General features: G+C 53.3%; 7 protein-coding genes across 7 annotated transcripts; 2 read left to right on the top strand and 5 right to left on the bottom strand.

Moving 5' to 3' along the window:
* Positions 1-36: 36 nt before the first annotated feature.
* On the top strand, positions 37-1119 carry IAQ61_003632 (uncharacterized protein; the record flags this gene model as incomplete). Its single annotated transcript, XM_003837137.2, has 5 exons — positions 37-115; positions 182-222; positions 281-541; positions 707-841; positions 898-1119. 5 exons carry the CDS (start codon positions 37-39, stop codon positions 1117-1119), a joined length of 738 nt encoding a protein of 245 aa, XP_003837185.2.
* A 413-nt stretch (positions 1120-1532) lies between these two features.
* Positions 1533-2706, bottom strand: IAQ61_003633 (uncharacterized protein; the record flags this gene model as incomplete). Its single annotated transcript, XM_003837138.1, has 3 exons — positions 1533-2367; positions 2426-2475; positions 2551-2706. The coding sequence occupies 3 exons, from the start codon at positions 2704-2706 to the stop codon at positions 1533-1535; spliced, it is 1041 nt and encodes a 346-aa protein (XP_003837186.1).
* A 413-nt stretch (positions 2707-3119) lies between these two features.
* On the top strand, positions 3120-4664 carry IAQ61_003634 (uncharacterized protein; the record flags this gene model as incomplete). Its single annotated transcript, XM_003837139.2, has 3 exons — positions 3120-3178; positions 3281-3658; positions 3713-4664. 3 exons carry the CDS (start codon positions 3120-3122, stop codon positions 4662-4664), a joined length of 1389 nt encoding a protein of 462 aa, XP_003837187.2.
* Positions 4665-4890: 226 nt separating this feature from the next.
* IAQ61_003635 (uncharacterized protein) lies at positions 4891-6194 on the bottom strand (the record flags this gene model as incomplete). Its single annotated transcript, XM_003837140.2, has 3 exons — positions 4891-5066; positions 5194-5435; positions 5575-6194. The coding sequence occupies 3 exons, from the start codon at positions 6192-6194 to the stop codon at positions 4891-4893; spliced, it is 1038 nt and encodes a 345-aa protein (XP_003837188.2).
* A 723-nt stretch (positions 6195-6917) lies between these two features.
* IAQ61_003636 (uncharacterized protein) lies at positions 6918-10625 on the bottom strand (the record flags this gene model as incomplete). Its single annotated transcript, XM_003837141.2, has 1 exon — positions 6918-10625. The coding sequence occupies one exon, from the start codon at positions 10623-10625 to the stop codon at positions 6918-6920; it is 3708 nt and encodes a 1235-aa protein (XP_003837189.2).
* Positions 10626-12036: 1411 nt separating this feature from the next.
* Positions 12037-16505, bottom strand: IAQ61_003637 (uncharacterized protein; the record flags this gene model as incomplete). The annotated part of the gene is made up of 1 exon (XM_066096041.1): positions 12037-16505. Exon 1 carries the CDS (start codon positions 16492-16494, stop codon positions 12037-12039), a length of 4458 nt encoding a protein of 1485 aa, XP_065953917.1. The 5' UTR covers positions 16495-16505.
* An 866-nt stretch (positions 16506-17371) lies between these two features.
* On the bottom strand, positions 17372-17950 carry IAQ61_003638 (uncharacterized protein; the record flags this gene model as incomplete). The annotated part of the gene is made up of 1 exon (XM_066096042.1): positions 17372-17950. The coding sequence occupies one exon, from the start codon at positions 17948-17950 to the stop codon at positions 17372-17374; it is 579 nt and encodes a 192-aa protein (XP_065953918.1).
* Positions 17951-18985: the final 1035 nt, after the last annotated feature.

Below are 18985 nucleotides of genomic sequence, written 5' to 3' on the forward strand. Positions count from 1 at the left end.
CTTACTCGACCAGAATTACGACTACAGAGAGCCACCATGAGGCTGACCACGGACTTGATCAATGGCTCCATTTCCTTCATCAATTGTCTCACGGAGCGTGAACTCGATTTGCGAGGTGCGTTTGAAAAGAGCAGATACTACACTTCAGAGCTGAGTTGATATCAATATGTGTACATTCTAGGCCACAAAATCGCCGCGATTGAGAACATGGGCGCTGCACGGGTACTGCTGACCTGAGACCCCCAACCCATTCCAACTTGTGTACTAATGGGCTACGCAGGACAACGACGCCATAGACCTTACCGACAACGACATTGCACAACTCGGCAACTTCCCGCTCCAGCCCCGTCTCCGCACATTGTTCCTCGCTCAGAACCGCATATCGAACATCCAACCAAATCTATCGTCGAGCATACCAAACTTGCGGACCCTGGTTCTCACCAAGAACAGGATCGCGGAGCTGGCTGACTTGGATCCGTTGGCGGGGTTCAAGAATCTCATATACTTGTCGTTGATAGGCAATCCGGTCACGAGCAAAGAGGTACGTCAAAGGAAGCAATAGTGTGGAAGGCGGAGCCTAATCGTGGTAAAGCGCATTTGAGAGTTGCGCGCGCGTACGTCTGTGAGAATGGAAAACGCTCGAGGAAAATGGCGACAGGGTTGGTCGCATTCGCGACGAATGCAATACAATGCTAACATGGCACAGTACTACAGATACTGGGTCATCTGGCGCTGTCCGAGCGTGCGCTACCTCGACTTCGCAAAAGTGTTCGACGTGGAGAGAAAAAAAGCCAAAGAGCTATTCGGTACAGCAGATGAGCCTACAGAACTCGCGAGCAAGGTGCGTCCTAGTCTCTTTAATCCACAATCCTCTTCTTGACTGACCCCGTAACCCAGATCATGGGCATAAAATCCAAGGGCTTCGTCGTGCCCACGCTCATAGACGGCTCCGAAAGCTCAAACAAGGAACGCATCTACACCGAGGAGGAGAAGAAGCGGATGCGCGCTGCCATTCTCAATGCGAAAAGTCTTGCGGAAATGGCAAAGCTGGAGAAGGAATTCGCAGAAGGGAGGATACCTGCGCATATCCTGGAGGGAGGTGATCCAATGGAGACGTGAAATAGTCTCCGGCGAAGAAACTGAGAGAAGAGGATAATAATTAGGCCGAGGATAGGCATGGTCTTGATGTACTGGCACAACAAGGAGTAGCAAGCATCTGGCAACCCGACAAAGGACGGACGACCGGATTGACATGGCGATGTGTTGTGGAATTTATGGCAGGACATCTCGGCAAACGATGTGTCCTTGGATAATAGTATGAATCCTGCGAGGACGTGAATATTGGATGGACCCGAACATCATCATATATTCCACCTTGCCATCAATCAAGTCTTTGCTAGCCCTTGGTATCGTGTGTAATTCGTGAGCATGAGCCTAAAAAAAAGGAAGAAGAAGGAATGGAATCGCCCAAAGATGCTTCGCACCATTCACCGTCTGCATCGCGAAGTAGAGCGAGACGCACGAGGCTTACCCTACCAGCCCCCTCTCCCTCTGCCCCTTCCCCGGCCTCCACCTCCACCACCACTCCCATGATTCCCCTGCTGTTGGAACCCTCCGCCACCACCCTGCTGCTGGCCGCCCATGCCCGGAAACCCGCCCATACCGCCCATACTCTGCATGACCTGCGCAAACTCATCCATGTTCATCTGCGCCGGATTGTACCCCTGAGCCTGCATCATATTGACCATTTCCTCCGGACTCATATTAGGAAGACCGGCCACGACAGACGCAGGACCCATGGGCGGACCCCCAGGACCCCCAGGCATACCGCCCATGCCGCCCATACCCGGCATAGAGGGCGGGCCCTGACCGCCAGCCTGGCCTGGCCCGGCCCCAGCACCCATCATCTGCATATTATTGTGCATCGTCTGGAGCTGGGTCTTCTCGAGCTGCAGGGCGTTTGCCATTGAGAGTTGGCGCTGGCGGTAGAGTTCCCAGGTGAATTCGTCGAAGCCGTAGTTGAAGAAGTCGGTTTGGTCGGTGCCGGGGATGCGCCAGATTTTTTGGGATTCGGCGAGGTCGGCGTCCATGTCGATGGAGAGGAGGGGTTTGTTGACGGGGGGGTAGATGGGGTTCGCGTTGATGTCGAGGGTTGAGGTGCGGATGGCTGGGTATGACGTCCCTGGTGTGGAGGCAAGTTGGGGGACAATGCTGCCGCTGGGGTGGGATTGTTGTTGTTGTTGTTGTTGTTGCTGCTGCTGCTGTTGGGGTGCTGTCGAGGAGGGACGAGGGGGTTGGGAAGGTGTATTTGTGGATTGTGGGGGTGGTTCGATTTTTATGGCTTTGGATTCTTGCGAGGGTTGTTGGCTGTGTGGACTGGTTAGCTCTGGGGGTGCTTGGGGGAGAGCTGGGAGGCGTTACTTACGTGGAGGTCTTGTGGGTGGTGGGCGGCTTGTCAATGATGATCTCGAGGTCCTGCAGATTGTGTTAGTTTGGGCGAGGCTTCTGTGGTGGTGATGGTGGTGGTGGTTGTTCATGTGTGCGACGTACGGATTCACTATCTTCGTCCTCATCGTCACCAGACTCGGCCTCGTCCATGGGCTCGTCACCGCTCGAAGCGCCGTCTTCCTTTTTCAAATCCTGCTTTTGGTCCGTAGTCTCCTCGTTACCGTAGAGATCATCGTCAGAATTGTCCTCGTCGGCCATTGTTCCTAGCTCTTTTGGCGAGGTTGGTGTATGTTTGGTGTATGCGCCTTGGGGTGTGTCGCGCGTAACTTGGCCACAATTACCAAAGTATGATTCGGCTACTGGTTGGAGCGCGCGAAATCTCGGCGCAGTAATGTGTGAAGATGTGTAGATGGGGCAAGGGTTGGAGTTGAGAGCTTGAGGCTACAATGAAATGGCGACGGGCATGACTGAACGACCTAGCCGAGCCGAACGCGTCTGTGCTGTGAGCTCTGGGAAAACACCAGGCGCGATCACAAACCGAGAGCAGACGATTTACATTGCTTTTGGGTCAAAACAAGGCTTGTTCTGCATTCGTCTTGCCAACTTTTATATTCACTTTCAACCTCAAACACGTTCTTCACAAGTACGATTGGAACTCCCAAAGAAAAACCATGACGGGCTTTGGGCGCTCCAACTCGTTGAGCATCAACACCGGCGGCGGGAGTCTCTTGTACGTGCTCGCCGGTCGAACGCGCCTTCCGTGCAATTTGAGCTTGCGGTGCTCTGAGGAAGGAAGGAACGAACGGATGATCAGATGATAACAATCTCGCAGTGGTAACAACGCCAGCTCCACGCCGCAGACATCGCAACCCGCCAGCAGTGGTGGCCTCTTTGGCTCGACTACACAACAACAACAACAACAACAACCACAAGCCCAGTCCGGCTCGCTCTTCGGCGGTCAAGCGCAGACATCCCAGCCACAGTCAGGTGGTCTGTTTGGCGGTTTGGGCAAACCAGCGACTACGGCGCCCGCCAGTGGAGGTCTCTTCGGCGCATCAACAGCGACAGCACAGTCGACTCAGCCGCAGAGCGGAGGCCTCTTTGGTGGCGCATTGGGGGGAAACGCACAGAATACGACACAGAATACCACTCAATCGGGAGGACTATTCGGCGGCCAGTCGTCGGGCCAGCAGGCCAAGCCTTCGCTATTGTAGGAGACGATGAACAGCAGGCATGGTCACACAAAGACTAACTATTGTCACAGCGGTACATCAACACAGCAAAATACTACTGCCACCACTACACCGTCTTTGTTCGGAAACACGACCACGCAACAACCTCAACAGAGTACGAACTCGCTCTTTGGGTCGACGCAACAGACCCAGCCGCAACAGCAACAGAATTCACTCTTCGGTGGTATGAACACGCAGAACCGAAGCAACACTCTCGGCGGCTCTACTCTAGGAGGACCAAACATGCAATCAAGCGCACAACCCGTCCAACTGACCCTGGACTCGATACGAGGGACAACCCGCTTCAACGACCTCCACCCCGAGCTGCAAACCCTGATCCAGCAATTCGACGAAGGCATCCAACGCAAAATCAACTACTGCAGCCAGATCCGCGAAACCCTGCCCAAGACGGAAGCCGACATCCAGACCATCGCGCCTGACGTGGCCTACATTGAAACCTTCCTCTCGACCGTCGAAGTCGGCCTCGACAACGACTCGGCCAACATTGCCCACCTCAAGAGCCTGGTGAAGAAGGACGCGGAAGACGCCATGCTCTGCTTCCGCGCGATTGAAAACCAGCGCCTCCCCGCACAATTCCACTACCGCAACAGCGCCGCAAACCTCAACACGTCGAGTGCAAAGACACCGGCCTCGAGCGCCCTCCACGAAGACGATCCCACTCGGCCCGTCGATCTCATGGCCTACTTTGACCGCCGCACTGACGATATCGGCCGCACCCTTGATGTCTATCAGCGCCAGATTCGCGAGATTGAAGCCCATCTTCGCACCATGGAGGCGGGCACCGTCGAGAAGGCCCAGCAATTGACGGGCAGTCGGAGTGCGCCGCGCGATCAGCGACGCGAGCTCGTCGAGGCGTTGAAGGCGATTGAGGGTGCTATTTTGAACTCGGCGAAAAAGGTTGGCCAGGTGAGGGATGAGGTTACGAAGCAGACGCTTGGAAGTGTGGGCCAGGCTTTGCTTTAGGGGGTAGGGGAACTGGGGTTTGAATAGGTGGAGAGCATTGGGGGGTGTTCAGCAGTGTTGGGAAAAGATGGAGCGGGTTTGGCGTTTGAAGTAGGATGAACAATATGTAACAAGAACAGTGGAAACAGGCAAAACATAGGCGCAAAGATACCCAGAAACCTATTCAATCCTGTCCATGGACAGGAACTGTACTACTCAGCATACTACACAACATTCAACCACTCCCTCACTTCCCCCCAACCACGGCCTTGACAGCAGGCACCTCGGCCTCCTTTGGCAAAACATCCGGCACGGGCCCGAGCGGCGTAATAGAAAATGGATTAATCTGGCCATGACTCTTGGTGTAGTGATTCTTGATGTGCTCGAATTGAGTTGTAGATTTGAAGGCGGGGTAGTCCCAGTCTAAAGAGGGGGAGGTTAGCAAAGGTAGCCAGTGGTCGATGGAGATGAGAAGGAGATCAGGGTGGTCAAGTAGGCCAGGCACAAGAACAAGATTTTTTTTGGGGTTTCGAGCAAGAACAAGACGTACAAAGATGTCTCATCCAGCGATGAAGACACGGATAACCCGATCTGATATCACGAATATTACATTTGAAATGCTGGACATAGACGGGGTCGAAGCGGATAATCGTTGTAAAGAGGCGGATGTCCGCCTCGGTGACGTGCGGGGACGAGAGCAAGTATGGGGTTGAAGAGGAGGCGAGGTGGGATTCTAGACGGTCGAGGGAGTCGAAGAGTTGGGTTACGGCTTTGGTGTAGGCTTCTTGTGTGCTGGGGGTTGGGTTAGCGGGGTTGGGATTTGGCGGTGTGGTGGAGAGTGCAAGGATAGAGAGTGAGTGTGTGGGGAAACCAACGAGGGAGGGAGAAGAAGAGAAGAAGAAGAAGAAGAAGAAGAAGAAGAAAAACATACGTAGCAAAACCAGCTCTATAAACCCCATTATTAACCCCCTCGTAAACCCACCCATTCATCTCCTCAATCTCCCCCTTCAACCCCTCAGGCAACAACTCCACCCCACGATACGCCTCCCCAACCAACCCATCAAACTCGACGTACAGCATGCGAATAATCTCCGCACTCTCATTACTCACAATCCGCCCCGTCGTCTTGTCAAATAGCACGGGCACGGTAAACCGCCCGCTATAGTCCGGGTCCTGCGCAAAGTAAATGTCGCGGATATGCGTGGTGTCCGTGTGGCATGGGTCTGGGATCGTGTGGCCGGGCAGGCTGTCTACTTCGTCGGCGGTGGCGAAGCGCCAGCCTTTTGGGCCCATGTGCCAGTGCACGCTCGAGTAGGAGATGATGTCTTGCAGGCCCTTGAGTGCGCGTACAATGAGCGTGCGGTGGGCCCATGGGCAGGCGTACGAGACATAGAGGTGATAGCGGTTTGCTTCGGGAGGGAATTCGGCGCCGGCTGAGCGCGAGATGAAGTTTCGGAAGGTGCTGGTTTGGCGTTTGAATTCGCCGGTTTTCTGGTCGGCCCAGGCGAGGATGGAGCCGGGTTTGGTGTCGGGGCTGGGTTTCTTGTCCATGGCTGTTTCTTTGGGCTGGGTGGCACTGGTGGTGGTAGTGGTGGTGCTGAGGGTTCGTCGGAATAATCTAGTGCTACTGATGAGGGGTCGGACAATGTGCTTTGAACGGAGCGCAAGTCGCCAGGTCAAGGCGGACATGGGATAAGAGAGACAGTTCAGGTTGTGCGACAGCCCCAAGGTATTATATAGCTGTCATTGACGCGTGCTGGATGTTGCGCGCGGGAGACGCTTCAATGAATCAATCAATCAATCAACCAACGTCTACCCCACTGTCGTCATAGCTGTGTCGTTCCGAGCGATGGTTACTCAGCATTGGAAAGCCTGACTAAACCGATTCCCAACGTAACAATCTGGTCCATGTCTCGCCAAAGGATCCAAGGCTAAGAGTAGACTGTTCCCGTAGGTAGTGAAGACGGATAACGACTCGGCAGTACTAAAAGATGTGGCTGTTAGACAGGAAATCGTGTGCTGCTCGCTTTATCTCTACTAAGTATACTCTACTCTATTCACGAACCTTGGTATCTTCCAAAAAGAAATCCCCCGCTCCGCCACGCCTCAGCCCGCCCCAGCCCCCAATTCATCGCACCCTGTCGCATCTGTCGTGTAGAAAGCAAAGCATACTCGAAAAAGAGATGAACGCCCGCTAAATCGCAGTAAATAACCAAATAGAGCCCCACACTCCACATTACAGGACTAGGTATCCCGTCCTCACATCTACGCACTTCACTCCACCTCAGTTAGCCATCTCCTCACGCCTTCCTTCAGCGAAGAGTCTGTAAATGTCTTATGCTGGCTTTGCTTCCCAGACTCCTTTCCCTGATCATTCTTGAGCAATTCTCTGCCAACACGTTCAGCCGTGACGTCTTTAACGACTGCTTCAAGGGCCTCGAACAGCACACCCTTGCAGTCAGTCTGCGGTAGCTCACCATGCGAGAGCGCGTCTAATTCGGCGTTCGCGTCATGTCGACCTCTTCGGGAGCTCGATCGGGACGACTGTTCAGAATGAACCCGAGTCACCTCGCCGGATTGCGCCAGTATGCGATCCACGCCATCAATGAGCGTATTATCAAAGTCCATGATGGCCTCCTCATCGAACTTTTCGGCAAGGTGCACTTCCGTCATCATGGGTCCCAGCGTGCCAACCGAATACGGGTTGCCGTATTGTGAGCGACCAGGTGGCAACCCAGAGACACTTGGTGTCATGGCCGAGGGTTGGTAAGTGGGTGTCGGCGTCAGCTTAACTAGGCGTCGTAGGCTGATGCGCTTGATCTTGAACGCGCTCGTGTCTGCAATGAGAGCAGAGCACACGTCAACCCAGCGTTCCAGGGGGCCCGTCTCGAAGTTCGGTGTTGTAGCTGCAGTGAGCGGAGTAGGCTCTGCGCTCATGGCTCGCTTGATATCGCGCTCGAGTTCTGCATAAGGCTTGATGGCCTGAATAGCAAAATCGGGGTGGAACTGGCTTAACCAACCAGCAGCGTTGACAGGCTGTTCGGACTCACCACACGGCGTCGAAAGAACCGATGACTCGCCAAAGCTGGAACCATGATGGCTAGATGCGGAACCGTAGCCTCCCAGCAGAGGTGACTGTAACGGTGAGCCAAAATCCGGCAAGGGAATATCGACGTCAATGACACCGTCCTTCTCGTTAACAGACAGCTTCAATGGCCCTTCAAAAGTTCTGGGTCGATCCGGAATCGGTCGTGCAGCTGATGCCGGGATACCGCTACCACTGCCCTGCGGGAATATTTCAGGTGAAGTCTCGGCAGCAATTGCACCACCAGTGTTCGCGATAGGGGGCTCGAACACGTCCCCTTCAAAGACACGGTCCATGGAGAGCTCCTGTACCATGTGCTCAAGCTGAGACCTAGGCCGCTCTTGACCACGGTATCCCACCCCATCGTCAGTGGTCTGAAGATAGTCGCTTTGATCAGTCGAGGACGACCGTCGCCCGCTCCAAAAATTCATAAATCCACTCCAGCGACTGTTATTACTGGAGTCATTGCTGGCAATACTCGTCTGACCTGTGCCGCTTCTTTGTAGAGTATGGATCAAGTTCGCTGAAGCCAGACTATCGCTACTCTCGGGTCGTGGCTCAGGCATGGGCGTGGACGATTTCATTCTTGGCAGAGTGAAATGTGCTATGGGTACCGTGCTCTGCGAAGTGGTCGTTGTTGCGACGAAACCGGTGTCCTTTACAATAGCTGAGCCGTCAGACATGGACGGTATAACAAGACTGGTCCGGACAGAGTGGGTAGAGGATCGACGAGAGTGGCCGGTTGGCCTGGCGGGCTTGAGCGCCTCGCCACCAGCGCCAGTCTCGAAGCGCTCAGAATTGCCTTCCGTTGGTGGTTGAGCTATGTGTTGAATGCTCGGTTGCAGCAAGCCCATGTTGGTCACACTTTGCTGGCCTCTCGGTCGGCGATTGATCTGACGACGTAGTGACTGTTTACGTGAAGGCGGCATGTTGGTTGGTGGCGACTGAGAGTAAGCACGAAGCGACGTCGAGGTTCCAGGACGCAAGAGAGAGTTGCTCTCGCCGCTGCTAGGAGCGTTTGGTGGTAAAAAGGCAGCGAGGAGGAAGATGAGCCTGCGTGCAGCCATCTTGTCCGGAGAAACAATAATGGTCCGATTGGTGATGATGAGAGTTTCACTAGCGTTCGCCTTCTGCTGCTTGCGATGTCGTTTGCGGTACCACTTGGGGCCGAGGACATTGAGCCATTCGGTGTGGTTACCCAAAAACGCCGTCAACAGATTGTAGAAGAAGAAGTTTTGCTCTCGTCGACCAGCCCATCGTCCGAGCCATCTTGCTTCCTCGCGCCAGACACCCCATTTACCCTGACCCGTCATAACGCGGGGTATTCTCATTCCACTCACGACGCGAGTGCCAGTGAGCTCTGCTGCCGTCTGAATCTCCTTGTCCATCATTAGAGCATTAGGCTGGAGTCTCAACGGCTTGCGCGTGGGGTAGGTAGACATGTCCCTGAGGCTTGTGCGAGACGGCTGATGTCGATGCTGGTGGGGAGCAACTGGTAGGCCTGATGGATCCGGTGATTTGAACTGAGCCAGAATGCGTTCCTGAACCACGTACTGCAGGCTCGTGAGAGCACGCATGATGACATCCCAGTGCTGTCCCACTACATCCACACGATCGTCAACATCACTAGTCAGGGACGATGACAAGAGTGAATCCATGCCAAGGTTCGAGTCACTAAAGGCCCATCCAGCACGTCGGTCAGAGTCGAGAGAAGAACCTAGCGAGTCTTGTCCTGGAGCGGACGAAGACATGTGCGTTGGGTTTCGCAGGTTGATGCCTCTTGAAGACGGCCGAATCGTTGCTGGAGACTGCGACACTGGCAAATGTAGGATAATGGTGATGGCGTACATGGGACTTTTGCGTGGGTGCGAGATGTAAGGGGGTTTCGACTGAGCCGGTTTGGAGCTGGTCTGTGGAAAAGGGAAGCCATTGCCCTTTGGCAGTGAGCTCTGTGGCGTAGGAGTGCGAGCTTCAGTGTCTTCTTCAGGAAGGGTGACGGAGAACATGCGGGTGATGAAGATGGTACGCCGCCTGGATTCTTTGCTGACGCTTTCGCTAGAGTCGTTGCGGGGAAGATCTGTGGGGAGGTTTGCAGGTGTGTACGACTTGGCAAGATTGCTTCTCCTGCGCAGTCCTTCTGCCCTCCCCAGTGAGCTCGCTGCATCCTGAGCACAGCTACCGAGTAAGGAAGAAGCTTCTGCTGGCTTGTTCTCGAGTGGCACAATGTGTACCTTGTTGGAGTTGCCTCGGTAGTTCATGGCCAGATTGCCAAACATGCAGTCGAGGCAGATGTTGGCAAGGTCGGTCGACTCCTTTGCGCGAGCTTGTGCCTTGGCCTGCACCTGAGCATGCTCGTCGATGTTGGGCATGGAGGAGATGGAGGTGCCGCGGGTGCGGACGCGGGTGAAGGCTCCCATCGTGGGGGACCTCGGTGGTGTAGGCTCAGCGACGAGTGATGACCTTCGTGCATGCACGCCTCCCCATGCTGGGCTTGCGGTGCTGGCGGGGCTCGCATTGGTTCCGCCGAATGGCCTCGTGCGCGTGTTTGGCGTGGCTGGCGGCTCGGCACGGGGCGGAGCCGGCTTTGAGTCGAACAAGATGGTCTTGGGCATGGCCGACGTCTCGTCCTGGGCGATGATGATGCGGCAGTCGCGCGGATACTCGAGATCGATCTCTGGCAGAGGCCCGTCATGGCCGCTTCCGGGGGTCAGCGGAGCCGAGTGCAGCGGATAGGGCTGGTCATCGGGGTGGTAGAGGGTGGTAGAGTCTGGATAGAGCAGGTGGCGCGTGTGGCTCTCTTCGGTGGCCGAGTCGAGGACGGTGGGGGACGGGTGAGAGAGGCTCGCGCTCTTGCGGGCGCTGAACAGGTGGCCGATCATGTCTGGCAGTTGGCGCATTCCTCCATGTGGACGCGTTGTACGGGCAGATCTCAGCAGCAGTTGTCGGGGGCGCCGTCGAAGATGTGGCAGGCGCGAACGGTATGGCGATGTCGAAGCCCCATGGCAACCGCCGTTGTCACCGTTGTTGTTGTGGTTGTATAGTCGTTGTCGTTGCCGTTGTGGTTATTGTTGGTATTTGTCGTCGTTGTCGTAGTAAAGGTGGCGGGTGAGGAGGAGAAGGAGGAGGGTGACAAGACAGAGTGGAGAAGAGGTGAGAGGGAATGAGGTGAAGATGATGCCCTCGGGCTAGCTGTTCCGTTGTTGTCACGAGACACAAGTGCTGCTCTGCTTTGTAGAGCTGGTTGGCTGCACCAGCAATGGCTCAAGGCAGCAATCGTAATGGTAGCATCACAGTAACAACAAAGTGACAGCTGCAGTAGCAAACAGCAGTGGATCGTGGCAGCAGCAGCAGTAGTAGTAGTAGCAGTTGCAGAAGTAATAGCAGTCGTAGTAGCAGTCGTAGTAGCAGTACTGGCACTGGCACGACCACCACCTCGTCGTCCTACTACTAGGTAATGGCGGGGTTGCTGTCTGTGTGTCCGTATGACAAGGAGGGGCAAGCAGCTGTTCTGCAGGAGGCGTAGGCGTATGCGTGTCGCGTGTGTGGAGTGGAGTGGAGTGGAGTGGAGTGGAGTGGAGTGAGGGGAAGGGGGAGCGAACGAGCGAGCGGGCAGTTGGTGTGGATGGATGTGTGGGTGGAGCCTGGATGATGCTAGAGTAGACTCTCTGCCACTCGACTCCACTCTATCTGTACTCTATGTATGGACAGTAATAGTTACTTCTCTCTTGCTCGCCGCCGGCGCCCTCGGCTGTGGATTTGCTTGGTGATGATCTGATACAAAAGCAAAAGCGTGGTTGCAAAAGGGCGGTGTGTCTGCGCTGCCCTCGCTCGACTATCGTGAGGCGGGCCCGCATCCATCGCCCATCGCCCATCGCCCATCGCCCATCGCCCATCGCCCATCGCCCATCGCCCATCGCCCATCGTGCAGCACGCTTGCGGTAAATCCTCACGTGATCTATTCTTCCCATGTCCCATGCCCATCAACGGCAACAAGCAATGTACAGTACATACATCTCCATGTGCATACATCCATCTACATCCAGACTACAGACTATCCACATCTGACTGTTCGTGCTTGCCATCCTTGATCAGTAGTTTTATTTTCAAAGTCGTCATGAAGTAGAGGTCCTGATAAGTGCCTACTACCGGTACATACCATCTGCTGAAGCAACAGAGAATCCATGATTCTCTCCCCATCCAATCTCCAGCCCTTCATCCCTCCAGTCTTCTAGCCCTCGATCTAACAATCCAACATCTACTATGTAGGAGAGGTGTGTGTGTGTGTGTAAACTTCACCACTTCCCCGCACTACACATTGCTTCCTCCCAAGCTTCCTTGACTATCCTGCCTGCGGGGCTGACACTCTGCATTAGCGTCGATAACCAGACTTGTCCTCTTCCCCAGCGTCGACATGCTCCCCTCGCTTCCTTGCCTGCGACCCGCAATACCACTGCCCGCTGCACTACTATTCACCTCTGGGATGCCACCAAGAACCCCCCGCTCTCTCCTTTCAGCTAGAGTCGAGCTCAACACCCAACTGTTGCTTGCCGGACTGGCTTCGCGGATGTTGATGGCAGGCGGTAAGCCCAGGCTTGGGATCCTATCGTCCAATACCGGCAGAATTCGAGGCGACGGTGAAGGCGCTTGTCGAAACGCTTCCCTGTACAAGGCCGAAAGGAGGTCGGGATTCTGGCAAAACTCTTCAACCTCATCCTTGACTTGCTCTGCTGTCATTTGCGTCAGCGTGGCCAGTGGCAGCGAAGGAGTCGCCTGTCTATCGTGACTAGCCAGAGCTGTGTGTAGAAGACTAGAATCTTGCACTGGCCGCACCATCGGACTAGCAAATGGGCTCCGGTAAGGGTTGTTGCGTTCCGCAGGCGTCGGAGGAACTCGCGTGCTCTGACCACCATCCGTCGTCGCCTTCTTGTGCTCATAGGGGTCAATCGGTCGAAGTCTGCCATTGTCCTTGACACGGTTGTGAGCGAGACGATTGGCAAGCAGCAAAAAGTTACCCTCATCCGTAATCTGCGCCAACAAAGTCCCACTCCGATGTATAAACTGCGTATACTTGTAGTCCGGAACGCCCCATGAGTAGGTGACCTTCACATCAGACGGAAACGAACTAGCAGCTTCCATGTCTAGCACAAAGTTAAGTCTTCGCAACAACGCCTTGTGATACGCAAATTTGTCTGTACTGGAATATTGCGGTGAGAAATGGGCCGGGTCCCATACCAGATCTGGGTGGGCCAGTGGCGGCTGCAGTGCCAGTTTGACAAGGTACGGCGATCGAAAAGGGTTGTATTCGACAATGTTGCAGGCTTCCGCAATGGGGACTTCGACGAGCTTCAGCCCATACTTCTCTACACTGGTAGCCCAAGTAACAATGGCATCCTCGATAAGCTTAGCCGTAACATTCATCCAATCAATGCGAATATGATAGCAGTTGTCAGGATTGTGTAAGCGATCGTAGTGTAATGATATCACTTCTGGTCGATACGACCGCTTCCGCGGGTCAACATCGTAACGCATGACACGCGATAGAGTGACCTGACGCTTGCCCCCATTGGCCTGGGTTGGCGTCTTCTCGCCCTCTGGCACAGACTCGGAACTAGTCGATGAAGAGTCCGCGGTGCCCGGTCGAATCTTGCTGGCCTTCGAGGAAAGAGGCGACGAACGCGGATTATCGACGAGCGGTGTGGATGGACCAGACTTGTCCGTCTTTCGCATACCAAACCAGCCTGTTCTTGACTCTGGCCGAGGAGCACGGTACTCGGCAGCAATCTGGAAGAAAAAGTTGCCATCGCGGAACTGGTGTCGTCTTTGGACATGCACGATTAAGCCCCGGTTCATGAGTTCATTGCCAACTTCCACCGCCTCGTCTCGGGTTTCCACATCCTTGATATTAGATAGTAGCCAGTTCGTAAGGTCAAAGCCGAGAAAACAGTTCTGGTGCAACTTCAAATGCCAGCGCCGATCCATCATGGGAATCCCTTTTTCGCCTTGCAAGTCTTCGGCAAGCTTCTTGAGGTCAATATTTGACCTGTGATACTTTTCCGCATCAGGATACACAGATGGTTGGATTCCGCTATCTGTGTCGTTGAAGATGGCATGGTCAGGTCCGGCAGCGACAATTGCAGACAGATCTCGGGTATGGTACTCAATGGCTAATGGGTTGGCGTCCCTTTGCTTCGTCGATGTCGCATGATGATGGTGTCGCTCGTCTGGCGAAATGTAACGAAACTTTTGCCAGAGCTGAGTCAGTTTCTGGATTCCTTCTAGGCGAATCTCTTCTTCAGAGTCCTCGTTCAGCATGGACAAAGGGCGTCGGTGCACATGCGGGATCTCAACCGGGATCAAAACAAATCGAGCCCTCCAGAACCGTAATATTTCGGAGAATTCGTCATGATATCCTGCCAAAAAGGTGTCGATGATGTTCCAGTTGTATTCCTTTCGCGGAGGTCGCAGCACCATATCGCGTGGATAGTAGTCATCCTCAAACGCAGTACGGATGTACGGGTTGTAATGAAATGGCCTGTCAACACCAGCAGAAGATTCCAGAGCAGTCGTAGGCTTTCGAGTGTACCTTTTAACCTCCACCTCACCGCCAGCCACACATACTAGTTGGTGAATGTTATTTCCCATGCTCATAAAGACAGTGTCACCGTCATTCGACATGTAGTCTGGTGCAAGAATGCTGGCCAGAGCTTTCTCTTCTCGCCCAGAGAACTCTGCAACAGCTGATCCGACTATGACTTGAAAGCCATGAGAGAGTCTAAACGCGATGAGCTCTTTGATCAGCGATTCCCTAGTTTTGGGAGCATCCTGCATATCATCGTCCTCATTTTGAGAAATCTTGTAGGGACTCTCATTGTATTCAGTTGCAATTTGTGCTGGCGTAGGGAACCATTCATGTGTCAATGGCACAGCCGCAGGTGAGCACAGAGATCTCCATTTGACGGTGCCCGTCCGTAATGTGCGCGGGAACACATGATGCCAACGCCGATACTGATTCCGAGAGTTGAGAACATTCTTTTTCGGATTACAAGGGTTGACCAAGACAGCCCAAGGGGCAATCGCGCTGGTTGGAGACAGCGTTCTAGGGATTTCTTTGGCACCACCACTGGAAGACAGGTCTAACTTTGGACCCACGCCATGGTCGCCCAAAGCGCGTGCTCCGGCGAGAAGAAAGGTAGATCCTGGGTCTCGTTTGACTGAACCGGATTGCGAGGGTATTGAAGTCTTGCCAGATTTCCCGCCTCTCACAGTCTCAACAGATCGGCTTGCCCTATCTGATGATAGTGATTCAGCTGATGTAGGGCCACCTCGTGACGCGGTTTTGATGGCGATTGGCTGAGAAGGCTTTTCATTAGCCGTGACACGGGTACTGGCCAGCCTCTCCGCAATGGCACCTTTATGGTTATTCTCGACAGTCAACATTGCTGGCTTTACCTTGCCTTGACTTATGTCGATGGTTGGATCTGCGATTGTGGCTTTTGCTGGTGCGGGTTTCCCTCCAAAGCTTATCTGTCTCAAGAACCAATTACCGGGACGTGGTTTTGAATCAGGCACTACATTTGGTGTGCTGGAACCGCTAGATGTAGATGTGGCACCCTCCCGTCTCGGAGGCGACGGCCCACGACTCGGAGTGGGAGACGGTATAGGGGTAGGTTTCAGAGACTTACGCTGATTCTCTGTGTTCCCAGAAGCACTTCCTCTATGCGTGAAAGAGCGACCAACACCTGCGCTGCTTCTCGCTAGTGTCTGCTGTCGTCGTGTAACATCCGCTCGGGGGGCACCCTGCGAATTCCTTTCGAGAAGCCGATGTGTGTTTGCTTTAGGGGATATGCTTTCTTCTTCGTTGGATACTTCCCGTATGAGCTGATGGAAGTTGGCGTCAGATAGCGGTCGGGTCGTCTTTCCAAACGATGTACCAGCACTACGGAAAGAAGAGGATAGGTATGAGCTTCTGCCTAAATCAGGGGATCCACTGAAAAATGGCTCGCTTTGCCTTTGCTGGCGAGGCTGGCTCTGACTTGACGTTTTGCTTCTTTCCAGAAGAGGCGAGTATATCCCGTTATCATAAGCATCCATCCAAGCTTTGTACGAAACCCTGATCTCATCCAGTTGATCTTCTCCGTAGTCCTTGTCTCCTTTAGATGAGAATGAGCTTGCTGCAGTCTTTGAATTCTTCATTTGATGGGCCTTTTCCTGTGAGCTGGTGTCCGGTAGTATTTCGGCTTTCCTCAAATGCGACGGATACATTGGGTCTTCCTGTAAATAGGGTATAGATATCTCACCAAACTCGTGCTCCATGACACCCATCATCTGCAATTCGTATAAACGGCACCTCAGAGTAAAGATGCGACCTTTTTTGCGGGACTTTTTGATGATCCTGTCAGCTTTACGAGGCTTCGTCAATTCCAGTATCTCTTCAGATGTACCAGACCAAAAGGATACATCAACCCAATATGGCATGGCGTATCTCCAACCGTCCGACTTGTCTTCATGGTGGATTGTCGGAGCTGATGTCAAGCTATAAGCCGGTGGTGCGCTGGGCGTTCGTGGCAAAGAACCAAAATTTGAATGATGCTGACGAGGTGTTTTCTCCTCTTCCATTTTCGCAACCTCGGCTGTTTTTGGTTTGCCCTCGCTCATCTCCATGCGAATATCGGAGATTACTCGAGGCGTTCGGTATTTGAAGAGAGGTACTGAATGAAGCGGCATTGGAGACAAACACACTAGGTCGATGCCAATTCCAGAACCCATCAGAGTGTCGGTGGTTAGTTTGAGCATGTTGTAATCTACTTCGAAGACGCCTGTTCCAGGAGTGACAACTATGACTGAGATGCCGGTGCGCACAAGGTCTCTATCAATGTAGTCTTTCGCGAATTGCGCTGCCGCCAAATTGATCGCTTCGAGAATGTTGCCTTGGCTCGCAGAAGACGGCCTTCCAGCCACTACTGTTTCTGTCGTGGAGCTCTCCGAGTCGGTTCTTCCGTCAAGTGATGCCCGTGGTACTGATTTGCGAACAAGGGAAACCTCACGGAGAAAGTTTCGAAACTCCTTCTTCAACTGGTACAGGATATTAATCCAATCGCCACTGGCCATATCGCTCACAACTACCCGGTAATAGTCTCTGAACATTCCAGATGTGGCTTCAGGACTGATGTTAGTACTCGCATCAGGACGGTCCATGAGCACTTCTCCGTCATACTGCATCCGCGTGAAGAGAATAATCGTTACCAGATGCCTCGCGTTTATCCTTAGCCATCTCTTGAAAAGATCCGGAAGAAAACCACTGACAACTTTGTTAAACATGATTTCGCCCGCGCCTTCCGCATCAAAGTCCCACATCTCCTTCGACATCTGAAGAAAGAGTGTGTACCGAGCAGACTCGCTACGGAAGATTGGCTTCGATCTGGACGAGAAGTAGCCAGATTGTACAGACTGGTTGTTGATGTATATATGCTTGATCGTGGCTTTGATGGTCCCCATGAAGAGAATTTTTTGCCCACGATACACAGTGCGACTACTGAGCTCAGAGACAGCCAGACGCCACATGTCTGCTCGTGCAAGGTATGCGTCACGGAAGACCAACTCCACGTGGTGTGCCTCATGCTTTTCTTCATCTGCCTGGAAAAAATCAGTTGCTGAGGAACGGATGTTCAGCGACACTTACCTCAGTAACTATGACCTGCATACGATTACGGAAGCCAAACACTTTTGCAATCCTCTCCGATATAGAAACCTGTATTTCGTTTAGCTGAATATAGCCGGCATTTCGAACGCGGCTCACCTGCAAGTTTGTGTGCTTTGCTTTCAAGTCAACAGGAAGCTGTTTGGATACAAATATGTAAGCCTTCTCTGCATCAACCTCCCGCCCTTCAGGGATAAGTCCTCCAGCCTCATCAACAGTGATAGTGATAGAGCCGCGACGATCTCTCTTTGCATGACCATCAGGATCCACATTCAAGGTAGAAGCATCCGGTTCCGTTTGGGATGCATGGTTTGGCGTGCCACTGGCATTTCCTTGAAGGCCACGCACGGCAGTACCAGTTTTTATGGCCACAATCTGGAGCAGCGATCCAGGCGCCGTGGGCAGCTCTGGAAATTTTTCGCGATTGAAAACAATGTCTTCCCTCGAAAAATTGTCGTCATGCGTCCACAGAGTACAGACCTTTTGCACTCTGGGCTTGGCGGCGTTTGACACGGAGGTCGGCATTTTGTTGATGTTGTTTTCGGCCTCCCCAGCAATACTTCATCCCGTGCATTTGTACACGCGTGTGGCGTGGGCTGTCATCATGTCCAAGTCGCAAAAATCTAATAGATAGGATACAGATAGCGAGTGATGTCCATCGGCAAAATGCGCGATCGGCCAAGATGTGGTAGTCAAGTGGAGGAGATCGCTATACCTCAAGCTGTCCTGCAAGGTACGGTAAGGTGCCAAGACGCTAGAGCATGGGGTACCTAAGTAAGCTCGATGGACATCATTGCATCGCGTTGCCTCGACACAAGGTCGATAACACGAGTAGATGCAGATGAGACAAGGGATACACGATCAGTAAGAGCGCAAGCTGTTGACTCCGATACCACGTGTCAACCGGAAACCCTGTCACATGTATTCATGCCGATTTCTGCCTCCTGGCTAAGTCGCAGCCGTGGTAGTGGGCAATGTGACGTATTTAATTATCGATTTGCGAGCCTTATACCGGTACCCTGAAGATGCCATTATTGCGCACGAGCACAGAGAAGCGGGTTGTGCCGCGCCTTGACATGAAACCATCATGTCATTATGGAGATTTGGACACATGGCTGTGTGCCCATGAACCTATCATTGAGTCGAATCTGGATATGGAAGACTCATGTACCGGTAAGTGCATTCGCACGATAGAAGAGTTGAATTCATGCCGATTGACTCTCTATATCAAGTAGCAATCTACCATGTGCAATGACCTGGGTATTGTGACAGCTGGGGAACGTTGACACAGTCCCCGATCTTGACATGTCTATCGCTTCGACCCAGAGATATACATACAAGGTTCTTTGCTTCTGAGCCTCTAAGAGTCAACAAGGAATGATGGACTTGCCGAGGCTACTCACTCAAAGTAACAGTCATCCGCTCTGACTAAATGATAACGAGCGTGGCACGGCTCTTGAACGGCTACATAAATACAGGTTGTCAAACTACTCTCGATATGTCCTGTACCAAAGCCCTTATCAACTGTAGAACATTACTCTCAGCTTCAGCTTCAGCTTC

Source organism: Plenodomus lingam, assembly GCF_022343315.1.
Source record: "Plenodomus lingam strain CAN1 chromosome Unknown contig_18, whole genome shotgun sequence".
In the NCBI taxonomy this organism is placed as follows: Eukaryota; Fungi; Ascomycota; class Dothideomycetes; order Pleosporales; family Leptosphaeriaceae; genus Plenodomus; species Plenodomus lingam.